Source organism: Denticeps clupeoides, chromosome 1 (assembly GCF_900700375.1).
Source record: "Denticeps clupeoides chromosome 1, fDenClu1.1, whole genome shotgun sequence".
Lineage (NCBI taxonomy): Eukaryota > Metazoa > Chordata > Actinopteri > Clupeiformes > Denticipitidae > Denticeps > Denticeps clupeoides.
Window position 1 is genome coordinate 10,594,190 of NC_041707.1, and position 23,736 is coordinate 10,617,925.

At 42.3% G+C, this 23,736-nt stretch overlaps 2 protein-coding genes across 3 annotated transcripts; one reads left to right on the forward strand and one right to left on the reverse strand.

Moving 5' to 3' along the window:
* Window positions 1-81: 81 nt before the first annotated feature.
* On the forward strand, window positions 82-8,072 carry capn3a (calpain 3a, (p94)). Its single transcript, XM_028997827.1, has 21 exons — window positions 82-430; window positions 1,271-1,340; window positions 1,920-2,038; window positions 2,130-2,263; window positions 2,357-2,525; window positions 2,621-2,704; window positions 2,904-3,001; window positions 3,081-3,158; window positions 3,261-3,421; window positions 3,501-3,670; window positions 3,848-3,859; window positions 4,028-4,236; window positions 5,156-5,192; window positions 5,556-5,633; window positions 5,808-5,865; window positions 5,958-6,022; window positions 6,405-6,473; window positions 6,572-6,650; window positions 6,945-7,061; window positions 7,233-7,291; window positions 7,533-8,072. Exons 1-21 carry the CDS (start codon window positions 179-181, stop codon window positions 7,557-7,559), a joined length of 2,145 nt encoding a protein of 714 aa, XP_028853660.1. The 5' UTR covers window positions 82-178; the 3' UTR covers window positions 7,560-8,072.
* A 295-nt stretch (window positions 8,073-8,367) lies between these two features.
* znf106a (zinc finger protein 106a) lies at window positions 8,368-23,713 on the reverse strand. 2 transcript variants are annotated; one of them, XM_028994330.1, is made up of 22 exons: window positions 23,582-23,713; window positions 21,497-21,590; window positions 21,160-21,221; window positions 19,488-19,679; window positions 16,905-18,587; window positions 16,231-16,660; window positions 16,080-16,149; window positions 15,633-15,787; window positions 15,486-15,546; window positions 14,924-15,343; window positions 14,048-14,843; window positions 13,880-13,935; window positions 12,831-12,976; window positions 12,550-12,684; window positions 12,351-12,467; window positions 12,077-12,268; window positions 11,896-11,958; window positions 11,514-11,633; window positions 11,260-11,331; window positions 10,853-10,924; window positions 10,559-10,705; window positions 8,368-10,221 (listed from the first exon to the last, which is right to left on the reverse strand). In XM_028994330.1, the coding sequence occupies exons 2-22, from the start codon at window positions 21,548-21,550 to the stop codon at window positions 10,165-10,167; spliced, it is 5,100 nt and encodes a 1,699-aa protein (XP_028850163.1). In that variant the 5' UTR covers window positions 21,551-21,590; window positions 23,582-23,713; the 3' UTR covers window positions 8,368-10,164. The 2 variants fall into 2 exon arrangements, with proteins under 2 accessions (XP_028850163.1, XP_028850154.1); XM_028994321.1 differs by having other exon boundaries at window positions 14,924-15,355.
* Window positions 23,714-23,736: the final 23 nt, after the last annotated feature.

Consider the following 23,736-nt stretch of genomic DNA (forward strand, 5'->3'; position numbering starts at 1 on the left):
TGGATGAATGTCTTTTTCTTCCAGCCTTAGCGTCCACTCCATGGCCATGGCCAAAAGGACGTCACTGGAAGTGGTAGCCAATCAGAGATTAGCTGTTTGGATTTATGCCAGGGTTTTTTAGGCTTGTTAGACTTTACTAGAGGTAGTCAAAGCCAGTTTTTTCAACCAAAAAAACGAAATGCCCTATACGCCATCTGGCTTTTTCTGTGACCGGTTGATCCGGGAAAGAGAGAGGAGAGACGGGGAAGGATCACTCAACAAGCCTTTGCGCTTTAATGGCCAGGACTACAACCTCCTGAAGCAGGAGTACATCCAGAAGAAGGCCCTGTTTGAGGATGACGCCTTTCCTGCCACTGTGGATTCCTTGGGTTACAAAGAGCTGGGACCCAAATCTAATAAAGTGAAGAACATCGTGTGGAAGAGGCCCAAGGTAGGACAAGAAAGTAGAGGGACACGCCCAACTTCTTCAGTGATTTGGTAGCTGGTATGGTTGTGTACAGTATGGTGTCTACCATATGGAGGGTGGTAGTAGCCTAGTGGGCAACACACTCGCCTATGAACCAGAAGACCCAGGTTAAAATCCCACTTATTACCATTGTGTCCGCAAGACACTTAACCCCAAGTTGCTCCAGGGGGACTGTCCCTGTAACTACTTATTGTAAGTCGCTCTGGATAAGGGTGTCTGATAAAATGCTGTAAATATGGAGTAGAGAACACTGGTGACATGTTCTTGGATGCACTGAAAAGGAGGACTTCATACAAATCTTTAGTCATTTTAATATAGAATTAGTAGATGAGCTCAAGCTGATGAGCTCTGATTTGATACAAGAGACAATATGCTAAACCAATTATATTACTTAACAATATATATAAAATTATTTATATATTGGTGGACTGGACTGGGAAAGAAGATCAGTGACTTATTAAATCTATATTTTTAAAATGTTTTATTTAATTTATCTGTTTTAAATGCTAATAAAACACAGGCTATTTGCCTTCATCATAAATGTTGTGTATCAGGCTAATTTACTAAAAAACAAAACATTAAATTAGTACAGTCTGTTATGTATAATCCCAAATGAATCAAACGAAGACTGTGAGGTATTGTACGGTTGGTGACGTGATGTATTGGCAAAAACATTTTTACATGATTTGATCTTATTCCAGAAAAATTGGTTGTTTGGACAAATGATCAGAATATTTATAAGAAATTCAAGGATTGCCAATATTTGCATTTAATTCATATGTGTCATCTGCTTGTGTGCAACAGGAAATTTCTGACAACCCGCAGTTCATTGTTGGAGGAGCCAGCAGGACAGACATTTGCCAGGGTGATCTGGGTAATACATGCAAACACTTGTTTCTGAGTTCTCATCAGTGTGTCTCTATCCATTATCTCCATCCCGATACGATACACAGGACTCAAACATCTCAGGATGTATGGGACATTTGTATGCATGATAGAGGCAAAAGAGGCCAAAACGACAAGCTCACTAAAATGACAGAAATAGCATCCCCACATAGTCTGTGACATGCCACTATTCTGAGATACTGTCTAGACTACAGAACATTCTAGGTGCTGTGTGTTTTCAGCAAATACATGTATGGGGGGGAGAGGGGTGAAACTCGGGGAGTGTTCATGCAGCGAAGACCCTATGCATTGTGCTTACTCTATTAGAGGGGAATCCAAACAGCAGCATTTCTCATTGTCATTCCCTGTTTGTAAAAAAAAAAAAAAAAAAAAGTAAAAAAAGGGTGCAGAGGTAGGGGCAGGGTGTCTGTTGTGCCCCTCCCCTCAATAAAAGTGAACAATTATTTGTCCCCAGAGGCAGATAACAGCCTGGCATGTTTCCTGTTTGATAAGGTCTGCATTTGCGCTGCTTCTTGACCAGGTTTGTTCATTCTGTTCTCGGCTCTAGGTGACTGCTGGTTACTGGCTGCAATAGCTTGTTTGACGTTGAACGAAAAGCTGCTCTACCGCGTTGTGCCTTCTGAACAGAGCTTCTCTGATGGCTATGCTGGACTCTTCCATTTCCAGGTTAGCAATGTCCGCCCCTGCTACCATGATCATGCTGTCTTGAGGACTGGCAGTGTTTTCCACTTTGTTACTTAACTTGAGTTCTGCGCAGTTCTGGCGCTACGGTGACTGGGTCGACGTTGTTGTTGATGACCGTGTCCCCACCCTCAACAACCAGCTGGTGTTCACTAAATCTGCTGAGAGGAATGAGTTCTGGAGTGCCCTGTTGGAAAAGGCCTATGCAAAGTGAGAGCCGGGCTGCACTGATTTTGCATCCGTGTCGTATCTCAGATTTTTTTTGTCTTCACTGTTACTTGTATGTGTCCTCACCTTTTGCAGACTGCATGGCTCTTATGAGGCTCTTAAAGGTGGTAACACCACGGAGGGCATGGAAGACTTCACCGGGGGAGTGACAGAATTCTATGAAATGAAGGAAGCCCCAAAGGACCTGTACAAAATCATGCAAAAAGCACTGGAAAGAGGCTCCCTGATGGGCTGCTCTATTGATGTTAGCAACAACATAAAACTACCACATCGTCTTATTTGCCAAGCATGCTGCATAATCAATCGAAATAATGAACTTAATATGTGGCTTGCTTCCAGTCTCTGGTTCCTGCACGCTTTGAGACTCGGACTGTGACTGGACTTGTAAAGGGTCATGCCTATTCTGTGACAGGGGTGGAGGAGGTAAAAGTTACATGATTAAGCATTTTTATTACTGCTGAACCCATGCAATTGGACCCAGGATGACTGCAGAAAACATTGCTGTAGTTTTGTACTGCTGCAGAATGGCATAGCTAAAGCCACACTACTACTCCACTGCTGCTACTCTTCATTGTCCTGTACTTTCTTAAACATGCATTTTCAAATGCAATTTCCCCTGCAGTGTAAGCAAAACCAAACCCAGAACCAGTCTAAAGTGCGTTTGGTGCGTCTCCGTAACCCATGGGGTCAGGTGGAGTGGAATGGACCCTGGAGCGACAAGTAGGTTAAAAAGAAATCCAAAAGCTAACGATAAAGCATTATGTGCATCCTGGATGTCATGTTTTTCCCCTCTCCATAGTTCAAAGGAATGGACAACACTGCCTAAAGTAGAGAAGGACAAGCTACAGCATCAGAATGCTGAGGATGGGGAGTTCTGGTGAGGAAACCACTGCCTGATGTCATGGCTAATAGTTAAAGATACAGTATTGCTGCCAAATTGGACGACCAGTTCTCCTCTGTTTCTCAATGCTTCATGAAGGATGTCCTTTGAGGATTTTAAGAAGAATTACACCAAGATTGAGATCTGTAATCTCACCCCTGATGCGCTAGAGGATGACAAAATTCACAAGTGGACTGTGTCTGTGAACGAGGGCCGTTGGGTGCGGGGTTGCTCTGCTGGGGGCTGCCGGAACTACCCAGGTTCAAAACCTCTGGATAACTCTTTGACATTTACCTCTTAAAATGATGCAACATCACCATGTCACTTTTTTTTTTCCAGACACCTTCTGGACAAATCCCCAGTACCGACTTCAGCTCCTGGAAGAAGATGACGATCCTGATGACAATGAGGTTGCATGCAGTTTTGTTGTGTCCTTGATGCAGAAGAACCGTCGGAAAGAACGCAAGCTGGGAGCTAACCTGTTCACCATAGGATTTGCCATCTATGAGGTACTCAAGTCCACATTCTAAAACCTTTTTTCCTCAATAGAGTGGATATTTCTTTATTTAATTAATAACAATAATTTCAAAATAATTTCTCTTAATGCATCGTCAGAGATTTTAGAGCTGTGTCTCTGTTCCACTGTTCAATGAAGATAAAGGTTTTGTCTCGATTTCTTTCTACAGGTGCCAAAGGAGGTATGGGGTATGGTGGTTGGATGAAAACTTGTTTTGTCTGCTGAGATCATCAAAGGCTGCGATTTACACATGTTTAGTCTGAATGTATTTCATTTCTCCATATATTTTCTATATGGTTTGTATGTATGCTGACTGCCCTTTTGCCCTTCTTCTCCACCTTTATGTCAGATGCATGGAAACAAGCAGCACATGCAGAAGGAGTTTTTCCTGTTAAACACCTCAAAGGCACGCTCCAAGTCCTACATCAACCTTAGAGAGGTGACCCAGCGTTTCCGGCTGAGCCCTGGAGAGTACATCATCGTGCCATCTACGTACGAGCCCCACCAGGAGGGCGAGTTCATCCTCCGTGTCTTCTCAGAAAAGAGGAACACCTCAGAGTACGTGAGAGTCAACACAGACAAGAGTATTATGGGTTGGTTGGGTTTTTGAATTTTAGAGAGAAATATCCCTTTAAATATCTATATTGGCTATTACAGATGTGTACATATATCGATCATAACATGAAGTATGCTAATTCTGTATGTTAAGCAGTGAGGGACATTATTTTTTACTTGCCTTTTTGTTTATTTGGGAAGGGTGGTGGATGGGATGCCTTGGTACCATATGGGTGGTGGGGAGTAATGACAGCAAGGACAAACAATTTTAACGGCGATTTGATTTGTAGACCTGGAAGAAATCGGCCCCAGTTCGAAGCTGTAATGGAATCTTTTTTAGGAGAAGCAACTTCCATTTTGGGCACTTTCTGGTAAAGATTTCCTTTCGGTATTAAACTCCTCAAATGGCCTCAGCAAAAGAAGAAGCCTGCAAGCTCAGCTGGGACCATGTGGGGCCAGACCCAGGATCTGACAGCAACATTTGGACTGAGCCCAGCACACAGTAGCCATCGGCCCCATAACTTTTTCAGCACTGTATGGAGTTGCCAACAACTGCTGTGGTTTTGCAGTATCTTGGTTGAAATTGGAAAGGATCAGTTATGCAACACTTAAGACATAATTCAATGGAATTCTGGCATCAGTCTATGGCGTTCCACAGGGAAAAAACTAACGATTTATATGAGCTAACAATATTTTGTTTGCAGACTTAAAAAAGGTAAGTATGTGATATGTGATATAGTTAGGTAAATATATGCAGCAAACCACACGAAATGTCATACACATAAGGAGAGTTAGCTCTCTTAGTTCTTTGCATCAGTCTAAAATGGGCGATCGTGGCACAAGGCATATGGGTCTTGTGATCCATATGTTAAAAAAAGTGTGGGTTACCATGGTGATCAATTATTTGTTGGTTTCTGTTCAGGGAGATTGAGAACAGGATCGAGGCTGACCATCCAGAGGTAAGTACTAATAATATATATAGTAACATATTCATTGAAATTAGGAGTTACTCAGAGTTCAACTCTTGGCTCCTTCTGCTTTTGAATACATCATCTTTGTAATGTACTGGTATTAAATTCATTGTTAAATGAGTCAATGAATATAAATATTTTCAGCCTATATATGGTGAGACAGTAAATCAATAAAATCAGCAAAATAGCAGTATATAGAAAAACTGAACAGTATGAACATTGCCACCAATAGATAATAGAACATATCTGAAATATTTATTACAAAAATGGTGGTTGGTGATGTGAAAAGGGAATGATATCATTGTCATCAATATTTTTCCCTTCTCTGTTGATCTCATTGCTCTCATTCAGCCTGCACCAGCCTCAGCAGGGGAAGAAAGTGAAGAGGAACAGCAGTTTCGGACCATCTTCCAGCAGATTGCCGGGGACGTGAGTACTGAGATGCCAGGGAACGCTGGGGGGACTGTGAGTATGGTGGTGGGATGGGGGGTGTTAGGGGTCAAAGGCTAACTTTTCTATAATGCACAGTTTGGGGTCACGTTGTGATTTATATTCAGTCATATTCAATTCATACACAGAGTATCTGCTCTTTTATTCTCACAGGAAATGGAGATCACAGCAAATGAGTTGAAGAACGTGCTAAACAGGGTTCTTTCTGAACGTAAGTGTAGCATTTCCATGACATATAATATATCATAACTACACCATACAGACCTTCAAGATCCCTGTACCCCTACCTGTCCCACTACACAGACAGGGAAATTAGAACAGATGGATTCAGTCTGGAGAGTTGCAGGAGCATGATTGCACTTATGGATGTATCCTTTGTATCAACTTTACAGATATGTACAGGACCTTATCAGTTCCTTCAAACAATAATGTCATAAAAAAGTTTTATATGGGGTGCTGTTTGTATTCTGCAAGGTCTCTTTTGGACATCTGCTTTCCTTCAGCTACCTCTGTTAGGGGTTGACGCAGCAAATCAACACAAATTGAACGAGAATTGCTGGTGTCTTCCTCTTGTAAGTCGCTTTGGATAAAAGCGTCTGCTAAATAAAGTAAAGTAAAGTAAATTGAGATGGCAAAGGTTTTATGCCCGATCAATTAAATGTTTTTATTTGGTAATGCCTTCAGTTAATAGTATTACTTAGACAGATTTGGGATAGGCCATGTGTTGTATCCTTAACGGTAATGGTACAGATGGATGGAACAGGCAGACTTAATCTTCAGGAATTCAGGCATCTGTGGAACAAGATCAAGCAATGGCAGGTGTGTGTGTGTGTGTGTGTCACTGTCAACATATCAGGTGGTTCCTAGGTTTGCAGCTATGCACACAAGTTTCACACATATTTGTGTTTAATCAACAGGGAATCTTCAGACACTATGATAGTCAGCAGACTGGGAGCATTAACAGCTATGAGATGAGAAATGCTGTCAATGATGCAGGTAAGCAAACACAGATCTTGGATCTTCAATAACAGATTAATGGCTTATATTTTAATTAGGGCTGTCAAAATTGAGGTGATAATACATAAATGCACAATTTAATGCAGCTGTCTTATTTACTTTGTGTGTGAAAAATGAAATTAATCACAATCACAAATTTGCAATACATTTTTAAAAAATTTTAATTGATGGCCCTAATTATAATATCCATATTATGTGCTGTACAGTACTAGTGACAAAATTGACTCTAACACATTTGTCGCTGTTCAGTTATGTGTTCTGTGCCCCGTTCAGGATTCCGTCTCAACAACCAACTGTATGATATCATCTCCATGCGCTACGCAAATGAGAGCATGAACATTGACTTTGACAGCTTCATTAGCTGTCTGGTGCGGTTGGAGGGCATGTTCAGTAAGTGAAAATAAAGGGAAAGTAGCATTTTCATTCTTTTCTGCAATAAGACGACTGTAAGCTTCTTGTAGAAATTTGTATGTGGATAAATAAATGTGTACCTTCAAACCCCATCTTAGAAAAGCACATGGAGCAACTGAGTATGTCTGATGCAATCCTGTATTATTGCAGGAGCATTCCAGGCATTTGACCAGGACGGAGATGGCATGATCAGACTCAGTGTCCTCGAGGTAAAGTCAACTCTTTGAAATACTTAAGTGTGTTCACAAATTTATTGCTGGAAGATGCTGTATACCATCGCATGTAGTATCTCAGTAAAATGCAACACATAAATGCATAATTGCATTTCTTTAATCAATCTCCCGCTTAATGGACACAAGTGCTGGAAATGATCTGCATTTGATACTTTTGAAGTTTAATAATGACATATAATCCAATAGCCAAGCATTTATGTGTATTTTCTATGTGCAGTGGCTTCAGCTGACCATGTACGCCTAGACAATGTTAGAAAGAACAAGAAAGGACCTACCGTTACCTCAACATACACCGTTCCAGGCAGTTTCCTCCAGCTCCAGCAGAACCACAGCATCACTAGTACCTCTGCTTTGCCATTCTTAACCTCCAAATTCTTCCGGTCTGTCTTACTATTTACCATTTCATCTCAGCTTTGCACAAAAAAAACCCAAAAAACCTCTGGAGTCTTTCGAGAACTCTCAGGTCTCTTCTATAGAATTCTTGGTAATGTCCATAATTTTCTCTCAGGCACAGAACGCACACAAGACCTCTCATTTCCTGTTACACTGCAGGTACCTCATAGGCAAACCACTTCAGAATTCACAATTCTCCCTACTGTTCATCTGCACCTTGGAGATCTGCTTGGTGGTCTTTTATCCAAGTCAGTTCACAGAGTTCTTTGCTGTTTTCTCCCTTGGTGTCACCTCATTATGTAAGACTATCCTAAACCTGGGGTCCTATGAAAACATGGATGTGTTGGGTGAAATGGAGCCTTCTTTTTACCCTGTACACAAGTGTGAAGAACATCCATGACCATTCCAGAGGCTTATGCAAACAGGTTACAGACAGGCCCTATTTCTGGAAATCAGGCCACAAACATGAGTTTAGGTTGGACTTTTTTTGACTTCCCATTAAAGCTTTGTTCAACTGAGTGTACTGAATTTTTAACACTTTTAACCAAATAAAACATTATTCAGCTCTTGGTTGGAGTGCTTTTCAAGGAATCAATGATTCTTCTTTGTGTTCTTTGTGTCTTAAGCAGAGGCTTTAAAAATTGAATAACTAACACACAGAGGATGTGTCATTCTTTATTTTAAAGTTGCTCTTTCATTAATTTTCTTACAAAAAAATAATATAACAATTTGTATTAGCAAAGATCAGGAAAGCAGGAATATCAAGTTAGAGAGAAACTCAATGCTCTGCTCAGCACAAAACAAAAAGAAAAGTCTTTAATGAAACAGAAAAGGTGCAGACACATCTAATTACCGTTGGCTCTCAGCTCCTTATGCATGACAGGAAAGAAAAGGAACACGGCTGGTGTTGATAACGTCTAAAACATTACAGGGCGGCAGCATGGCACTGATGTGTATGGTCGAATGTAAAAAAAAAAAAAAAAAAAAAACGTGTGCGTGTTGATAGTTGGTTTGAGATGGGAGGAAGGTTCTGATAGTCCCCCAATATGCCTCCTTCACTCACTTCCACTGACAACCGTGTCACGAACACAACATAAAGAAAAAGCAACCGTGTGTTGTCCCTGCTCTAATAAAAGGTTAAAAAGAAACCTTTAGGTTAAAATAAAATGTTCCTCAAATAAAATTTTACGCTTAAAGTGATCACACACTCAAAAAGGATGCATGTGATGAGTTGAACAAATGCCATTATTTTAGGACTGGCACAGAACTGTTGCTAACGTCACATCTTATGGCAAGGGTTGTCTGCTGTAGCTTGTGTTAACTAGCAGGTCAGCCCTTTCTTGTTGTGAAGATGTGATGTTAGGGAACATGCTTCATGCTTCACTTTGTTCCAGTCTTAGTGCTGTTCAAAGTAAAACCCCAGTGCCTGCTACTCGAAAGTCACCGGTCCTCAGGGACACGCTCGCAGTCACACTGGTTCAAGCTCAGATTAGCACATAGCACACACACCTAACTGCCAATCCCCTGACACAATCACAGCAAACTTTCCTTAAAAAGGCAATAACCTCAGACTGAAATCACTGCACACCAAACCGCAGCCTCATCCGCCTTTCTAGAGCAAACACCTTCTAAACACCTCTGCAGGTTTCATTTAAAAATAATTACCGAGCAGAAATGGGTGTTGGGAGTTACCCCATAGTGACCATAAAAAGGAGCTTCCGGTAAGTTGCTGAGGTGTCCAGTTAAAACTCCATGCACAGTTGCTCAACAAAGCAAAAAGTCTCGTACTTTCACATCTTAAAACATCAAAAGGCCTCAAGATAAGATTTACCTTAAACATTCACTTGCAATGTCCATTAAAACAAAGCAAAAACAAAATAACAGGAAAATACAAGAAAAAAAAAAAAAAGAAAAGGTAGCAGGCTGAGCGAGCAGAGACTCTCAAACCTGATCCTGTTTTTATAACCATATCTTTATTTCAGAACAAGTGTTCCTTTTTTTTTTTTTTGGTCGACATCTGTGTATGTTGGAATAGAACACAGGATACAGTCAAAATACTGTACACCTACTCTCTTCATGGAAACGTGACAGAGCCTTGCTATGGCATTAGAAAAATAGTGCGGGCTCTGTCCAGTCTTACAGAGACTAAAGCTTAACAACGTAAGCTGAGGTTGACAAAACAGTGACAGAAAAACAGAGACAACGTGGGAAGAGACAGGAAATGTCCATCAGAACACCAACATGAGAGGGGACTTAAAACTGGCCAAATTTGGTGAGGTGGCAGCCAATAAAATGAAATCTCTCAAAACTTCTTTTCATTTCTGGATGCTGGTGTCTGATGGCACATGTAAAAGGTTGAAGAGGCACAGAGTTCCTGCATTGGTCTGTTTAGATCTTGACTTGACTAAAATGGAGGAGGGGCAATTGGGGTGGGGCACTGCTGATGGGCGTTCCTCTTACGACTCCATTTTGCTCTCCTCCTCTGCGTGTTTCAGCATGTGCTTCTGTAGCCCCTTTCAGATGTGAAAAAGAGATTAGAATTAATACAAATAACCACAGACAGGCTGTGTATTCTGTGAATTGTGGGATACATATTTTTTTTACTTCAACTAGTCTGGCAACACTAACTTGAAGCAACATATTGGAACTGAAAATGATAAGCAACACGTGTTGTCCAAATTCTGACATCAAACATCCAACTTGCTTTTATAAATATTAGCAAGCCAAATAAGGGTTAAGTGAAGAATGACGTGGGATAAGTTCAACTGATATGAAGGTATGGGTTTAAGCAGAGTTTCCAACGTAAATTCCTGTATTCCCTGTATTCACCACTGGGAGAGGCGCTCTTACCTGTTTGAAGCCATTTCGGGATGTGAAGAATCCATCACAGTTCCTCCAGCGGCACTTGAGCGTCTGCAGTTTGGGGTTGGCGTGGTCAGTCAGCAGATGCTGCTGCAGGTGCTCCATCACTCCAAAGATCAACGAGCAGCCGTGCCACTGCAGGGGGTCAGTCATATTATCCCCAAAGCCCAAATAACTAAATCAACTACTTTGACAAAGAACTACATCAATCAATCCTGAAAATGACTTCAAATAACATCGGAATTCATTTCAGCATCCATTCCCAGTACCCAGGCATCTTACCCAGCAGCGGTAGTTCTGAATTAAGTTGAGTCTCACAGCTTGAACACTGCCATCATAGCAGCCAGTGTAGATCTACAGCACAGACAGAAAGACATGGAGCCGATCAGTACTGGTACCCTTGCCAATAATTATGGGAACCTCGATCTGCATGCAAGAGGTAATGATGCCATTGTAGGTTATTTATAATTATGTGGGGCAGTGGTGGCCTAGCGGATAAGGAAGCGGACCCATAGTCAGAATCCCGAGCCGCCAAGATGCCATTGAGAAAAGCTCAGTCTCCACCCCGGGCGCCTGTCATGGCTGCCCAATGCTCACCAAGAGTGATGGTTAAATGCAGAGTACACATTTTGTTGAGTGCACCCTGTGCTGTGCTTCACAATAACAATCACTTCACCTTCACAACTCACCATACTCTTATGGATGGCCATGCACATCACCATGTCTGAGTGTCCACCATACACCTGCAGCCGATCATGAGACTGGGTAGATATAAGTGGTAAACTGTTAATATGGGAGTCATACTAGCAAGACTTGCCCTGGCAAGTATATATACCTGTAAGCATATCTGATTACGACTCTATACTATTAATACAATGACAGGAACAGTTTGCTATAATTAAAAAAAAATAATGTAAAAAAAGCAGAACATGTCGACACTTACCTGAAGCTCATAGACACGGACCAACTTGTCAAGACATGCTGTTACCATCACTTTCCCAAGGATGGCCACTACAGTCACAGCATGGCTATGGCCTTTATAGATTCTTACAAGTTGCCCAGTCTGCAAAAAAAATGAATAAATAAGATTAATAATTTAGGATGTCATAAATTACATCTGTATCGAGTATTGATCAGCATGTTACGTAATTAATATCTCTCATATATCAATTTCATACATTTCTATATAGCGGTGTGCACTTTCAGATTCATTAAGTTGCCGCTCTGTTTAATTATTGGCTCAGAAAGTAATAGATCACCCAAAGATCACCCAGTCCTGGCAAAATATTAGACTTATACATGCAACTGATCACCTGTAGACTTACATGAATGTTATGTGCATGGACAGACTGATCACTGGAGCCACTGAAAACCAGATCATTCACCACCTGAAAGGGCAGAACAAGGGCAGAAAGAGCAGGTCATTTCAGGTATGAGCCTACTTGCCACTGTAACTTTCAATAATCAACAGACAGATAAATACTCCATTCCAACAACCTCACTCACCTTAATACAGAGCACTGTTTTGGTGTGACCCTCCAGTGTCCGAAGCAACAGGCCACTCTTGGCGTCCCTCACACTTATGGAACTGTCATAGGATCCAACTAGCAAGATAAGACGTGCCCCCTCCTGTGCCGTTGCCAAGCAGCTCACAGCCCGTGGCCCATGGCACTCAAACACATCCAGCTGCTTATTATTCTGTGGATGGTTAAGATGAAAGTTAGAAATGACAGAACATAGATTTATATTGTATATGTGTATGACAGTATAGTTCTCAGACCTTGAGATTGAAGGTGACTACAGAGCCATTGGCTAAGCCAGCATAGAGGACCTTCCAACGACTGTGCAGACACAGTATGCGATCTGGTAGGGAGAACTGTTCCACACACTCACGAGTCTGCAACCAGGGGGAATAGCCTTTTTTATGACAGGTCACAAGTCATTTATTCTAACACTGTGTCAGAGAGCAAGCAACACACCTTGAGGTTGTAGCAGCGAATGGTCTGGTCGCTGGAGCCAGAGTACAGGCGATGTTGCAGGCCCGGTCCAGATGACACAAGCAAGCAGTTAACCTTGGAGGTGTGGCCCTCAAACACTGCCACACATTTATGGTTCTGCAGATTCAATAGGAAGAATAATCCTGTAAGGATTATACTTATACTGTAGGTCACAATTTAGTCAACTAATTTCACATAAACCATCTGGGGGAGGAGCAACAATTGAACAGTCTACAAAAAAAATAAAATAAAACATGACTTACACTCAGTCTGAATGCTTTGATGGTGCGATCCCCAGAGCAGGTGTAAAGAAGTCCATTGTGGATCTGCATGCCATTTACTGCCTCCTGATGGCCCTGAAACACCCCTTCAGTAGGCTCACTGTCTTCTCCAGCATCGGAAGATGCATCTACACGAGACAAATTAAAAGTTCTTTGCTCACTTGCAGGACACACCTTTGTGTAGAATTATTTTAAAGATATACTGTAAATATACTGTATAGCCTATAAAGACATGTAGAATGTGTAGTGGTCATAGAAGTCTTTGGAAAATGACAATATAATTTTGGATTTGTACACCTCTAGAATGCAATTTTGTCAAAGGAGCAAATGTTCACCTCTTATACAGAGAGACTTCTTGGTCAACTCCCTTTTTTCTGTTTGATTATATAATGATGTAACAGGCTGCACATGGCCGTGAATCTGCTTTTCAGTCACTTGTCCACTTTGAAATGGGATGTGCTACATCCACACAGCTCAATGCAGTAGTTTTGTTCAAATCACTAGAATTGAGTTGAAAGCCTACATTTACATTTTTGTCTCAATTCAAATACAGTTAGGAGCTATACAAACATGAAATTACAAAAATCTTGTCCTTGTCAAGCTGTGCTGATGGACAACTGAATATACTCAGCCATAGATTATTCACAACATGCTTGAAATGTGCTGTTCAGACAGATATTATCTTCAGTTTGAAGATATTAGAACGTTCGTAGCTATCAGTGACAACAGGACCTTGCCCATGAAAAGTAACTCTGGAGCTCTGAGGGACTATTACTGGTCCAGTGAACGCACATGACCGTCTCTTTGTATTGCATTATGCAACATATAACATAGGAGGTAGATGTAGTCATTCATACATGGTTCCAGCACGTGTCAAAAGCCCATGATTGGTACAGCCATTCATATATTTTTGTACATGTGGTCCTCATTGAAAAACATTTGGACATCACTGAGCTAGATGATAGGCTTGAGCATCACAAATCACAATAATCCAATAAAAAAAATTCCAATCACAATAAAAGAGTAATTACCAGAGGAATTGCCTGTCTTGACTGCATTGACAGCTGGCAATGATGGGTCCATTTTACTGCAATAGTAAGAAGAAACATTTATGAACATGTATTGTTTTATAAACCCTCGCTCAGTCAACCTGGACTGAAAACTAACTATCCGTAAGAATAATTCCCTCAAATACATACCAGACCACTGTTTGAGTGTTGGTGCCCATTTCACTGGTGGACGTGACCTCATTGCAGGCCAGTTTGGGCGCACTGCTGGCAGCAGGTAGTGGGCTGTCTTTACTACAGTCAAGAGTAGGTTTGGGCTCATTCTCTTCGGCCATTTCTTCCTCATGATCTGAAATGGCTATGGTGACCATATCACTGGGTGGGGCCTGGGGGAGCTCTACCATCTCCAGTTCAGAGGAATCAGAGTCTTCAGCTTCAGGTTTTATGGTAGGAGAAAGAAGAGTAGAAGGGGGAGTTGCAGTAGACATTGATGGTGAACTGTGCTCCTTGACAGGAACTGGTTTGGTCTCATCCGCCTCCTGTTGCTCCTCAGTGTTGGTAGAGGCTGTTGAAGGACTACTGTTTGGTTTTCTGCGGCTTCTCAACTTGCGCACTGGGGGTCGGGCATCAGTGGCCTCACCTTCCAGCTCTGTGTCGCTGAGTTCCTTAGCCTCACAAGATCCCTGCGCCTTTCGCAGGTCTCTTTTCTTTCTCAGCTTTCGGACCTTCACACCCTTCACCGTCTGAGGTTGAGGGGAGGAGGGGAGACTTGGCTGGAGTTTAGAAGCAATTTCATGTGGTTGGGAGGTTTCATTAAGTTGAGACAGAGCCAGGATTCTAGAACTTCTACGACTACATAATGGTGAGCTTTGGCGATTTCTGGAGTTTGGAGGGGAAGCACAGTTTGACATCTTGCTCACAGGGTCATGGTCTATATTTGGCTGATTGTCCACCACCATTTCAACGGAACTGTTTTGGGGCATGAGACCTGTGGAGGGGGGAAAAAAAAAGAACATTAAAGCATTTTTTTCTTCAAATCTTAAAGTTACATTGTTTTAAAATACATACCAGTATTTGGTGCAATTAGGGGCTCAGGTGTGGTGCTCTGGACTTGTTTGGGCTCTGGGCAAAGCCTGAAAGGGGAGAGGGGTTCCTGTTTGATGACCACAGGCTGTGTGGGGGTGACCTGTGCAGAAGGGACTGATGGAGTAGGTGGATCTGGCTTCCCTGACAATGTGGAGAAAGGGGAAGATCTGGCAGCTGTGGTAGTCATGGAAACGGCCTCAACCACTCTTAGCCTCTGGGGTTCCCCTTCGGCTACTGCCTGTGATCTCTGCTGGTGGTTGTCAGGGTTCTGCTTTTGACCTTCTCTAATCATTTCAGATGGTTGGTTTTGCTCGCTATATATCTCTGTGCCTGGTGCAGGGCTGGTTATGGAAATGGAAGAAGGGGTGTCTTGGTTGTTTCCCATGTTACAGTTATCTGCGTCTTCAAAACTATCTGGAAAACAAAACAAACACTATCTGGTTTCAAAACAAAACTCATTAAAAAGCTGACTATAGAGCTGACCTAGGGATGAAACATAACCAGGGAAAAAATATAAAAACACACAACAGTATATTACATTTACCTTGCATTCCTTGAAGTATCTCAATGCGTTTAGTTCTCAATGAGTCCATCTTTGTAGTAACCTGAAAGATAATATAAAAAAGTAGAAAAGTCAGTTTCCAAAAAGGTACAAATGCAGTTCCCAAAACCGCCCTCGACCTGCTATTACCTGCTGTTTGACCACCTGGAGACGCTGCACCTCCATGTACGCAGTCTGCAGGGCAGCACGGGCCCGGGTCAGGCTGCTCTCCACTGCCTGCAGTGAGTTACTCAGCTCCTCTTCTTTAAGGGAAACAGCCAGCAGCTCGTCCACCCGAGAACGCTCTAGACACACAACCACTGCTATTAGCATAGAACTGAAGCATTAGTGTCAAATCAAAAAGGATGCATTGAGCTCAGTTTCTGAGTACCAATATCTCACCGATAATGAGTAGTCACAATACTTTGAATTTTAAGGGTTTATTTTGATCTTTGTGCAAATGTTTCAGCAGAACAGTAATGAGACAAAGTGAAGTGGTATCTGGGAATTTGGTGGTCTACAAGTATCAATTGAGACTGTCAGTGTTACAATTTTGAAAAGACCATGAAAACTAAAGTCAATCATATTGGAACTGACCTTTTTTTATTTTGAGTTTCCTTCTCTTATTCGTCCTCTGTGTGTTTGGAATTTCTGGAGTGGGAATGTCCTGTAGAGAACATTATAAAAATATCAGACTAGATATGGTATTGCACATTCTCTCTTGGGGTGTTGAACAAGAAACACTCACCCCGGCAGCTCTACGCTTCTTTCCCCCTCCCTGAGTATCATTCAGTTCTGGTCCCGATATACAGCTGATTTCTTCCTCCATTGGCTCAATGGTCTGGGATTCCCCTTCTGCTACTGTCTGTGATAGTCTCTGCTGGTGTTCCTCAGGGTTCTGCCTTTGACCTTCTATAATCACTTTAGATGCCTGGATTTGCTCACTAAATCGATCTCTGCCCAGTGTGGAGCTGGCACCACTCACCTCACTTGGTGCAGAAAACAATGAAAAGGTTGTAGCAGAGCGGTCAGGGGCTAAACTGCTTTCTGACAAGCTGCGCTTGCGTGATGCCAGGGGCACCATTGAGGATTCCCACTGATACCCCTCAGAGAGCGGTACCTCTTCCTCAGCATGAGTCAAACTTTCCTGTTCATTGGGCACCATTTCTATGCCAAACCTGTAAAAAATTAAATAAGAATATTTTTTTATATCTCAATTTGATTCATCAACTGAAATATATATCCATAAATCGTCTCTCATTGGTGAATCAACTTTCTACACTTTGTTCACTTTTCTCGTCTTAAATCCCATTCAATTATACACTGATAAAATATTATATAAAATTTATGATGTAATATAAAAAAACATAATATAAAATGTATGATGCTAATTCGCTGAACAAAAATACTTTTTTCTCTTACCTGGGCAAGCCCTTCTCTCTCTCTTGCTTCTGTCTATTAACTTCCTGGTACATCTGAAGCCAGTTCACATTCCGTCGTGACCCAGAGGCACTGATGAGCTGTCTCAACGTTGGCCTGAGCCCGGATTCCTTCTCCAATTCACTTTTCCGTGTGCCACTTACATTGCGGATGCGTCGTGCTATGTTCAGGTTGGGCTCATGAGTGCCTGACTTGCACTTGCTGTTGATGTGTTTGTTCAGATCCCGTTTCAGACAAGCAGGAAATGCCAGCTTGCTCAAGGTGGGCATTGTAGCAGATGATGATAGTTCCACGTGGCTACCTCCTAGCTGTGTGTCACTTTCTGACCCCAATCCTTCATCCATTGCCTGCACGCTTGTGTCCTGAACAGAAGCAACAGAACCTTCCTGTGTCTTTACATCCTCCTCATCACGATCCATAGTTGATGTGCTGACCTGTACATACTGCAGCGAGGCGCTGTTAGAATAGGACAATGTCTCCTTCCTACAAGAAGCTGGTCTTGTAGCAGCGAAATCATCAGGTTGAGATAGCGAGGAGTGTCCGTTTTTAGGACTCTTTTCTTGATTGTGAGCAGGACTCCCTTTTACCCAATCTTCCTCTATATATAAAGCAGTTTCTATCTTGTGGTGTTTAGCCGTTATAGGTCTCTTGTCTAGCAGTCTCTCTTTGGCATCTTTCAGCAAGTTTGAGATGTATAGCTCCTGATCTTCAGAGGTCACGTTCCTTTGAGGTACAGAGCTTTCTGATTCACTGTACTTCTGGCTCACAGTGTAACGTGAAGGACAAATGGTGTCTTCGGGTAACATACCTCGGGATCTGGAGATTGACATGGAACTCTTCTCCATGCACTCTCCAGACATGTCAGTCCTCATAGAATTAGTGGAGGAACTGCGACCACCACTTTGAACACCTTTGCTTAAGTTCTTCCTATCCATTTGGGGTTGCTTCTCATGTTGGTTTCCACTGGAGGTTGAGTCATTCTCTGAGGAAGCACCATTAATTTCAGTGAGTTTGGCAGGAGGATATGGTGTCCAGCGATAGTTCTTATCAGTCTTCAGATAGCTGTTGTTGGTCTTGGGTCCTGTGCCTTTATTCCCATCCCTGTCCTCCCCAGAACACTCTCTGTTGTGTGAGGTTTTCTTCCGGTCATCATGTCTTTGGTAGTCAGGCCTTGATGGGTTGAAGTGTTTATTGGAAAAGTCTCTAAAGGCATCAAAGTGCTGTCCATTTTGAACAGACCCCTGGCAGGACATATCACGGCCTCGCCTGTTGCTTTCTTCAGCGGGAGACCAAGAACACTTTTTCCTTTGCTGCCTAGCATAGCCCCCATAATCAGCTGACCTGCCACCCCATTCCCCATGGTGACCAAACATATTTCCCCCAGCACCTGGTCCCCAGTTTTGAAAGTTAGGCGGTCCTTCTGCATGCCAAGTAGCACTTCTATTCTGTCTGTTCTGGTGGTGCTGCCAGTTGCTTTTAACTGAACCACAGTCACCCCATACTTCCTGCCAGCTGGACATGTCCCCCCACCAATCTTTGGGGGGTGGAGGCACATTTGACCTCCAGCGCCAGTCCCAAGAGACCCCTTTCTGCTGCCATTGAGGTTGGTCCCGCCATCTTCTTTCTTTATCCTTCTGGGCTTGTTTAGCTGCAGCCTCTTCCTTCCTGGAAGGGGACAATTACCATAAATTTAAGTCATTGTTTTTGGATGAGCTATTGCACCTTATTAAAAACTAAATAATTGCAATATCTCAATTGATTAACTGGCAGAAGACTCAACAACAAGTTTAAGGCATATTTGGAAGTCTGTAGATAAACCAACACCCAAAATTAAATAAATAAAGTATCCTCAGCCATCCTAAGGGCTTACAACATGTAGTTTGTGGGGTTGGTAATCTCTGGCACATGACACAATAACAGCTGCACTCAAACCCCTGCTGGTGACAAGCATGTCACTCCAGAAACAATTCTTCCCCCACAACTAGGGCCCGAACAATGACAATATTTTTTGAAAACATCCTAAATACTCTAAAGTGCATGTGTATAAAAAAAAAGTCAATTTATTTAAAATTGTGATCAAATTATTTTACAAATAGTTACAAGGAACATATAATGAAGTGAAAAAGTGAAAGTGAAGGGATTGTCATTGTTATACACTGCAGCACAGCACACGGTGACACAACGAAATGTGTCCTCTGCATTTAACAATCCCCCCCTTAAAACAGACCACATACTAACACACTGGTCATTGAGTGCAAGGGCAAGGAGTGGGATATAAGAGAGAAAGTGTGCAAGTGAAAATGGAGAGGGTGTGCAGTCATGACTGTTTTAGCCTCTTATAGCCTGACAGCCAACCCCAGTGTCAGCCCTGGTTTAATTTAGATCTAACATGCAGTCTTATGACATCCAGATAAAAAAAAAAAAAGAAACTGTACAAAATCGGTTGAGAATAGAATAAGCATGCACTGAAAATGGAACAATATTTAGCATATAACTGATTATGGAATGAAATAAGATAAGAAACATTATACAAACTGGAAACACCATGGAATGCTCAAAACTTACCTGATCATCTCTTTGCGCTTCTCTATGAGCTCCACCAGCCCCGGGTCAAAGTAATCTTCTTCCTGGTCATTGCTGCCAGCCTGATCACGAGCCTCCACTCGCTGCTTGTGAATGGGGCTCGAGATGTGTTTGGCATAGTCAGTCAGACCCACCATCTTCACCCCACACACCAGGCACTCGTGACCGCAGTCCCTGGGGAGTGAAGGGGACAGTGGACATTCAATGCTTCCCTCAGGCATGGTTTTAAGCAAGTGCCTGCTGGTCTTCTGGTCCTTGTCGAGAAAATAGACCAAATGTTGAACTGAACAAAGTAACAACAAAAAAAAAATGATGATGAAACTCCACTCTAACTGCTACTGAACTCCTTAGAGACCAGGAGGCAAACTGACTTTTCTTTATGCAAAAAAAAAAAATTATATGTATAATAAAACAAAAAAACTAAAGGTTGTATCTTCCTGCTCTTTTCTTGCAAATTAATCTTGTTCTTTGTTCAAAATGCCTGAGGAAGAGCAGCAGGCACTGGGATCCAGGGTGCCCGGAACATGCTGGTACAGAACCGGGGGGGGGAGGAGGGCTCTGCTGGCCAAGAGGTTGAAAATGCACCAGGCAGCGAGCCTTGCAGCTCAGAGAGGAGCCGTGCCCACCCTCTCTGTGGCAGCCAGAGCCCTAGCACGCGCTCATGATGGTGTCCGCCAGGCTCTGAGAGCTGACGCGAGGCAGCACTCCAGTGTCTTTCCTGCAATGGCTTCGAATCAGCAGCCCCGCCCTCTACCCCCATTCCAGTCCTCACATCAAAACCAGCCAATAGGGAACCACTGCAAACTGAGTGCTGCACAGCAGCAACTGCAATAGCAACCCACCCAGACCTTCTCACGTTCTCTACAGAATGCCATTCTGGTGCCGTGATGCAGGGATCTGTTATTGGCACTGGCTCCCTCTGAAAACTGTGTCATGGCAACTTGCCCTCCCGAAAAGGCGTTTGCTCAGTTGTGCTCTATGTTTCTGATAACAGACACATTTGGTTGCAATAACTCCTCAAAAGGTTTACTGCCTTTCTTTACCATACGGTTTACATAGAATGGTGATTATTTTGGGTGCAAAAAAAAACGTATGACCACAAATGAAGTAAAGGAAAGGAAGGAAATACACAATTAAATCTGCATTCTATAACAATCAGTGCATGCTATAACTAAAGTGATCTTGTCATTTCTTTCATTTATCAACTTTTCCTCTGAACAGTCCACTGAAAGTGCCAGCTGTCATTGGATAGATTTCCCCTTTTGTTCCAACAGTACTGGGCCTATATTTAAGCACCAGTTGGGGCAGCTGTCCCAGCTTATCTACAGGATAACCAAAGCGGCACGTGTTTCCCAACACACATGCCCATGCAGTAGCAGTGCCAGGAAGAACTGGGCAAACGAGGACACCATCACAGATGGCCCACATACGGGCAAACATTTTGTGGCACACATGTGCATTATAAAAACCAAAAGCACTGTGAATGTTAACAAATGTGTAATTCATATATACACATTTAGTCATCGAAGAAGAGCTCAGGAACAAATGTGGACAAATTAATTGTAGTCAATGCTGCATGCTGTGTAGTTTTTGGGAGCAGTCATGTATTGTGCCTGAATGCTTGTGGGGTCTTGGCTCTCCAAGTGTAACTCACCTTCCTTTCAGGTTCTCCAGCTCCCGGTGATGAAGCATACTCCTAATATGCTCATCCATCTCCTGTAAGACACAAAGATTTGGCACAATGAGAATCAAGACAATAGTGATGTAAAAGTGATCACCACCTTGATTAAATTACTTTGTTGAAATCAACTACAGTTTTTTTTGGATAAGTAAAGTCAGGAAGAGGTCAACACAACAACCCTCCTGGTAAAAAAAAAAGAGAAGTACGTAATTCGAGTAGGTATTAAATAATAATTAAGACACAAAAACATCACAGGCCACAAGGATTTAAAAACATGGAACAAGTGTGAACTTGTACTGGGCAGATTTACCTGCTTTGAGGCATAGACAATTTCACAAAGAATACACTTCCTCTCTTTCCCCATACTGATGTTAGTTGTCAGGCCATCCTTAACAGAAAGAAACCTGAGGACAAAGGAGAACACCACATTGAAAATCTAACAATCATTTAGTTTTAATTTTACATTATTTCTTCTGGGAAAGATCTATTAAAATGTTCATTTCCACAGGCCGTTTCCATATACATGGACTGAGTGGAGAAAACGCTCTTGACTGTCACTTTCCCACCAACCCCCATTAGAAGCTTGTATTTCACTGGAGTTCATACTGGACATACTGGGCTAATTCAAGCCTGCTGATAGTGTATCTCCCAGCCTGAATGCTAGGCCTGTGACTGGGTAATGCCTGAACAAGTTCATGAGACAGGAGACTGCCCCTGGAAAAAATAGGGGTCAAACCGTAGCAATGCCAACCCAGACTTTTGATGGACTTTACATGAATCAATCGAATATTGAATATTATAAAATCTTTATAAAAGACAAACATTAACTTGTGGACATCACACTTTAACATCACAATGAATAAACTGTTAGGACATAAAAGAAATAAAATAAACTGTCACTAATTAATATATAACAGAATCATCATCATCATCCTTTCCGTACCCGCCTGACTTCTGCTGACCTACCACCATGGCTCTCAGCCTATTTCTGTCTCTCTGGAATGGTGTGAAGAGATCATGTAGTTCGACTAACCCATTTGTACGAGAGTGGGAGGCAGGCAGGAGGTATTAACACACTTTGAAAAGGAAATACTTCTTAGTACAAAAGACATATGTACCATGGATATACGCCACATGCCCTTCATTACAAAAAAAGTGAAATCAAGGCAATGCTTTACCAACAAGCAAATAATACAATAAAAGGTCTGGTGTGTGACACAATATGCAATAATATGCAAATAAAATATAAACAATGATGAAATTAGGTTGATACACTTTATGTAACATTTAAAATCAAGACCTTGAATGAGACTGGAGACCATAATTGTTTAAGTTTGCCATTTTCTTTAATTGCACTAGATACAGTGTATGGGTGTGTTTCAAATGTGCTTTTCTTTGTGACAGAAGCAACAAGCCTGTCCCAATTTTGAGAAGGATGGTACTCGGTTGCAATATTTATTACACAGATTTTCAAGGTGGTGCACAGGTGTAAGTGAACATTGAAAGCAGGAAAACTAAGCAAGCGCAAGGGCATGGGCACGTTAAACTGTGATGTCAGCACACTGGGTCAGAGAGTCCACAAAAACGCACGGTCATGTGTGGCCTCCCCTGTGCAAAGTGACCAGTACTGACCAAAACTGATCAAAGTACAACCAGTGAATAAAGTAATGGGTAACCGAGAGTCACTGTTGCATGTGAGAAATACACAAGGTTGCGAATGCAAGTAACCATGCAGGCCCCTGTCCATCAGTACCTGTACAGTGGACACACGAGTGTCAGAACAAAGCCTACAGTGAATTTAAGAAGGTGGCCCCACAGATTTTAAATACATTGCATGGTTCGTACTTAGCGATGCTTCCTTGTCTAGAACAGTGCCACTCCACAATTTAACTGATGTTGGCGCAGGTAAGAACGATGGAAGACCTGATTGTGGACACACACACTATTATTGCAGCATTGTCATCTTAGGGGACGTTGCCAAGCTTTTTTGTAATTTACTAGAAGTTTACATCCTTTTCCAGTAAATACCAATTGGAAAGATTTGTTTCCACAACAGTAATTGTTTTGCAAACCCCTAATTAGCCAACCGATCGCGTTAAAAACACCGCAGTCTCTGGACAGACTAAACAAACAGCAATCCACAGACACGCTAGCCGGGCAAAACAACAAATCGGGGCTTAACATGGCCAAGGCACGCAAACGAACACGACTGGCAACGCGATCACATTTCCAAAAGCAGTTAAAGGTTGTTGCGTGAGCATATATTTCCACCTCCAGACACCAAGCACGTTTCATTGCTCTGGTCAGCGATAAGGCGATCGGCGTTAACAAATGAACAAGCGGCCGCAGGTTAGAAGTTGTACCTGCAAAATCACACACTTAACACAGACTGTACCTCTTTATCCAAGCACACGTCGCTTAACGTGGCTGGTGGATTGAACCTCATGCTTGCAGGTAGGTCGCGCTCACTTGAGAAGGCTAACTCGCTAGCTTTGCTGCCTCAGGGCTGTTCCCGAACTACTTCCGGTGCATCGGTCGAGTGGCGTTTAC

Coding starts and splice junctions, on each gene's coding strand:
- capn3a (XM_028997827.1), top strand. CDS start 179: ATGCCCTATACGCCATCTGGCTTTTTCTGTGACCGGTTGATCCGGGAA. Junction 2,705..2,903: donor CTGTGACAGGGGTGGAGGAG/GTAAAAGTTACA, acceptor TTTCCCCTGCAG/TGTAAGCAAAACCAAACCCA. Junction 7,292..7,532: donor TCAGACTCAGTGTCCTCGAG/GTAAAGTCAACT, acceptor TTCTATGTGCAG/TGGCTTCAGCTGACCATGTA.
- znf106a (XM_028994321.1), bottom strand. CDS start 21,550: ATGGGGAAAGAGAGGAAGTGTATTCTTTGTGAAATTGTCTATGCCTCA. Junction 19,680..21,159: donor CTGGAGAACCTGAAAGGAAG/GTGAGTTACACT, acceptor TTCACTCCCCAG/GGACTGCGGTCACGAGTGCC. Junction 12,468..12,549: donor TTCGCTGCTACAACCTCAAG/GTGTGTTGCTTG, acceptor CCCTGGTTGCAG/ACTCGTGAGTGTGTGGAACA.